This window comes from Corvus brachyrhynchos, unplaced genomic scaffold, assembly GCF_000691975.1.
Source record: "Corvus brachyrhynchos isolate BGI_N302 unplaced genomic scaffold, ASM69197v1 scaffold105, whole genome shotgun sequence".
NCBI lineage: Eukaryota > Metazoa > Chordata > Aves > Passeriformes > Corvidae > Corvus > Corvus brachyrhynchos.
In genome coordinates, this window is record NW_008238452.1 from 1,799,343 (window position 1) to 1,804,154 (window position 4,812).

The window sequence follows — 4,812 nt, forward strand, 5'->3', positions numbered from 1 at the left end:
GGGAAAGACTTAACGGAAAGCAGTTAAAATTCTGTTACAGAAATAGAGGGGTGCAAAAAGAAAATGAGAGGGTATTAAAATGCTGAAGAAAAAAGCTGCACATGCAAATGTAAATAACGATCATTCTAATTTCAACAAAGTAAAAAACACTAAGTCTCTCCACTGAAGCTGGAATCAAGGCCAAAGTCTCCAAGAGCAGAGCACTCTGATGCCATCAATGACCCAAGCAGCACCTGGATACCATTTCTTTCTCCAATTTTGTGTAGCTGAAGAAATTTGAAGCAAAAGCTGGCTCTATGAAACACATGGAATCACACACAGAATATTCTGAGCTGGAAGGGACCCACAAGGATCCTCGAGTCCAACTCCGAAGTGAATGGCCCAGGGAGGGATCGAACCTGTGACCCTGGCGTTCCCAGCACCGTGCTCTCACCAACACTGGGCTCTAGGACAGAATGAATTTAAAGTCTCAATGCTGGACAAGATGGGACAAATGGGAACGCTGCTACTAAGTCAAAGCAAACAGAGAAGAGAACAAGGCTTTTGGAGAGTTAAGCTCTTACTCAGAGCCAAGTATGATCAGTGAAGCAACTGGGCACAAAGAGAAAGTTTCTTTCAAGAATATCCTGTCTGCTGTTCTGAGCTGCAACGTTCCTTTTCCCCTCCCAGTCTAGAAGATAAGCAAACACAAATGCCATAACCAATGTTTTACTGGTGTTACCTTTACAATCATACAGTAAAGGTAAAATCCTGTAACGATTCACCTAGATAAAAATTCCATAAGCAGAAATGGACAATGACTGAACTTGACTCAAACTGCCTCCCTTGATGTCCATCACTCTAGAAAAAGGAATGTGAAAGACCATTAATGATAAATGAAGACAATGCACAGGTTTGCTCCAAGCAGAGGGACGAACCTAAACACACACACCTTCTCCAGCTTTCCTCTTCTGCCTTTTCCTCAGAGTCCCTTTGCTTACTCCTGAATTGATATTTGAACTTTTATTTATTTATTTTCTAAAGCAAGAGGACTTTTAAGTAGGGTTCTGCTGCACGTTGCAGAATGAGGAGCTGCTAAGCACTGAAACTTTTCAGGCTGACAACTTCAGCCTGTAATTAACAACACAGAAGATATTTTGGTATGCAATACAAATATTACTCTCTTGTAGGTCGAGCTGGTTCTTGGGACAAGCATAAACTGCTTGATAGCAGTGTGTTTCTTCCTGTAATTACACATCAACTCAGTTGGACAGCGTCTAAGATTTTTCTCTATTAAGCAGGTGAACTTTTAAAATTTATTCATCCACTAGGATTTGATCTCACTTCTTTAATATATCCTGATTTATTTTGGCCTCCAATAGGAGCTCTGAGACATAACAATTTGGTGTACCTTTATTCCACATATAATTCCTTCTTTGGCATACTCACTTTAATATTTTATAGCTAAGTTATCAAAGGCAGACAAAGCCACCCCCATTTAGAGGTGAATAATAGGTAACTGATGAATAAAGTCTGTTTCCCGTAAGTTTTAATGTGATAAAAGAAGGGAATAGATAAAAACCCACCTTTTTCTTTTTTTTTTTTTTTTCTTCTGTCTAGGGAGAATAAAACTAGTGGAGTTATGTTCTAACCCTGCTCAGGAAGCTCCCTCTCATGGAAAGCAAACTCCATAACCAAACTGCCTTAGGAGTTCACACCAGGCAAGCAGCCAGTGGCTGGGGTTATCCAGCCATGCCAAGTCTTCTACCAACATCTGCCAACCTCTCGGTGCCAAAACGAAATACAAATATACCCAGAAGTCAGATGTGACCAATGCTGTAAGTGGCATTTTTCTCAGCAGAGGGGGACATCGTCATGTCCTACCTTAGGAGGTCTGGATTCTACACTGTATGCCCAGAAATCTGGCCAACAGTGGAGTGGCTGTGCTCCTCCCCCACTTGTCTGAGGACAGTGCAGGCCGATTATCCTGACATGGGGGTACATGTCCACTGTCAGGTCTCATAGGGGCCTGGCAGCAAGAGTAAAAAAAGACTGCAATAGAAGTTTTGAAGTTGATAGCCACATGTCAGATACTTTCTGCCCTTTAAAGAGGCTTTTCTCTTCCTTTTTGCGTCAACTGTAACAAAAGAAGCGAGAATAAAATAAGCAAGTTGCTGTACGGAACACGAGGGCAATCAAAAACCACCACAGAGGCATTGCAGAGAAATGCAAGTACTGAGGATGAAATATCTGCCAGTGGTGGAAACTGTCTCTTTAAAATGAACTAGTGCTTTCCAGGCCCTTTTTGACTTGTCTCCTGGTGATAATCAAGCCTTCCAGATGGTTTCTCATTGCCTAATGGTGTACACGAGAAAGTAAACATTTCAGATTATTGAAAAATCAAGTATCATTGCAAAACTACTCTCTCTCAGTTACATGTTTCAGGTGAACCACACTGAAAACATCAAACTAACAAGACTTCTCAAAGTGAAATTGAGAGCAAATAGGGGAAACGTCACCCAAGAAGAGCTTTATAGGCAAACAGACCAACAGTACTCAAAAGCACAAGCTCAGAGACATCCATATCTCAATTACGTGACAACATGAAGAGGGTTGTGTACCATCAATAAAGCAGTCATACGAGTTAGAGCCAGACTACAGCACAAGATGCAGAAACAGCTTCCTTAAAACTCCTCCACATTACTCAAGTTTTTCCACCCCACCAGTGAATAAATTCGAGCTGACACTAGTAATGGTCAGAGTTAACTCCAACAGTTAAGCTGAAACGCCTTAATCTCCAACTTGATACGGATAATAAGGATCCAACACTGTTTGAAGTGAGTTATTTTTTCTTAACTAGATCTCTGAAAATATTTATACATTAAGCAATCTACTTACATTTGGTGCCTTATATATTCCTTGAGAAGTGCTTCATCCACAGAATACATCTGCACTCCTGTTCCATCACCATAGTAATAAATCACACCAGGGTTAAGCTCAGGCTGAAAAACTTGGTCAATTCCTTCACCATACAGTTCTTGATAACCAACTGAATAGTCAAAGTTCACTGCAACATAGACGAGAAGATAAAATAACAACATTAGAAAATGAAAACAACAACATTATAAACATAGCTTTAAAATTTTTTGCGAAGTATCCATTTCTTTGCATACTGCTGGGGTTTCCTCTGCCTCGTCCTCTTCCTCTGCTTCTCCCCCTTCCTCTGCCTCTGGAGAATCCTCGGACGCTGCCACCCTCACTCCTCACGCTGCACACCTCGTCATGGTCGTCTCTCTTTTCTCTATCGCGACGCCAGTCTTGAAGAGAAAAAACCACAAAATACCTGCAATCACAATGAAACCTCCTGGTGCCTGTAAGTCCCTCATGACCCCAGAGTTCTCAGCTTGCTCCCAGGCAATCCACAGCCTCAGCCATGCTGGCTGAAGCAGGGGGTCAGAGCTCAAGCTGCAGGAGAGGAACAGGAAAGGTTTGCCAGCCCTGCCAGAGGGTGAGTCAGGCAGGAGGGGTCAGCAGTAAGGTGGCAATCGATTGACTGGCAGTCAGTCTGAAGCAACTGGACACTCTGGTGCCAGCTCAAAGATCACGGTACCTACGATCAGCTCAGGGCAGGAAGGAATGATCACGACAGTTCAGTCTCCTCCTGTGGACAACTCCCACCTCCACTAGAGTAAGATGGCAATCAAAGAATTGCAGAATGGCTTGGGTTGGAAGGAATCTTAAAGACCATCTGGTTCCAACCCCCCCCCACCATGGGCAGGGACACCTTCCACTAGACAAGGTTGCTTGGAGCTCCATCCAACCTGGCCTTGAACACTTCCAGGGATGGGGCATCCACAGCTTTTTGGCATAAGCTGTGCCAGGGCCTCACCACCCTCACAGTAAATTTTTTTTTGCCGTTATCTAATCTAAACCTACTTGGTTTCATTTTAAAACCATTCCCCCTTGTCCTGTCATTCCATGCCCTTGTAAATAGTGTCTCTCCATCATGCAGGCTCCCTTCAGGTACTGGGAGGCCACAATTAGGTTACCCCAAAGCCTCTTCTTTTTCAGGCTAAACAAACCCAGTTCTCCCAGCCTTTCCTCACAGGTGAGATGCTCCATCCCTCTGATCATCTTGGTGGCCCTCTCTGGAATCACTCCAACAGCTCCATGTCCTTCCTATGCTGGGACCCCAGAGCTGGATGCAGCACTGCAGGTGGGGTCTCACCAGAGCAGAGCAGAGGGGCAGAATCCCCTCCCTCCCCTGCTGCCCATGATGCTCAGGATGCAGCCCAGGACATGTTTGGCTTTCTGGGCTGTGAGTGCCCATGGCCAGGGCATGTCCAGCCTCTCCTCCACCAGCACCCCTGAGTCCTTCTGGGCAGGGCTGCTCTCCATCTGCTCATCCTCTAGTCTGGACTGATACCAGGGATCACCCTTATTCAGGTGCAGCACCAGCACTTGGTCTTGTTAAACCTCATCAGATTCCCAGGGGCCACACCTCAAGCTTGTCCAGGTCCGTCTGGGCGGCATCTGGCCCTTCAGGCATGTCAACTGCAGCACTCAGCTTAGGGTCATCTGCAGATGTGCTGAAGGTGCACTCCATCCCTTTGCCCAGTTCCTGATGATGGGATTCCCACAGCAGTGGCTCTCTCGAGTCTCCCTTTTGTTCCCGGCAGCAGCTGCCAACCACTCCCCTGGCTCTGCCCATTGAATAGCAACTGTCCAAACCAGACCCCAGGGACCTTGGCTCCATCCTTAAGGACAGGTGTAATTCCCACTTCACTCGTGAGAGGAACTGTGTCAGAGAGGCTTTCATTTTCTTTCTCTTTC

General features: G+C 45.2%; 1 protein-coding gene across 1 annotated transcript in view; it reads right to left on the reverse strand.

The window, feature by feature from the left end:
• Positions 1-4,812, reverse strand: part of LARP1B (La ribonucleoprotein domain family member 1B) — a gene marked incomplete at its 5' end in the record, with an annotated part of 21,341 nt that overhangs the window by 10,891 nt on the left and 5,638 nt on the right. Inside the window, 2 exons of the mRNA XM_017736888.1 lie at positions 2,878-3,046; positions 3,153-3,296. Coding sequence (XP_017592377.1) covers positions 2,878-3,046; positions 3,153-3,296 — 313 coding nt within the window. The remainder of the gene's footprint in view (positions 1-2,877; positions 3,047-3,152; positions 3,297-4,812) is intronic.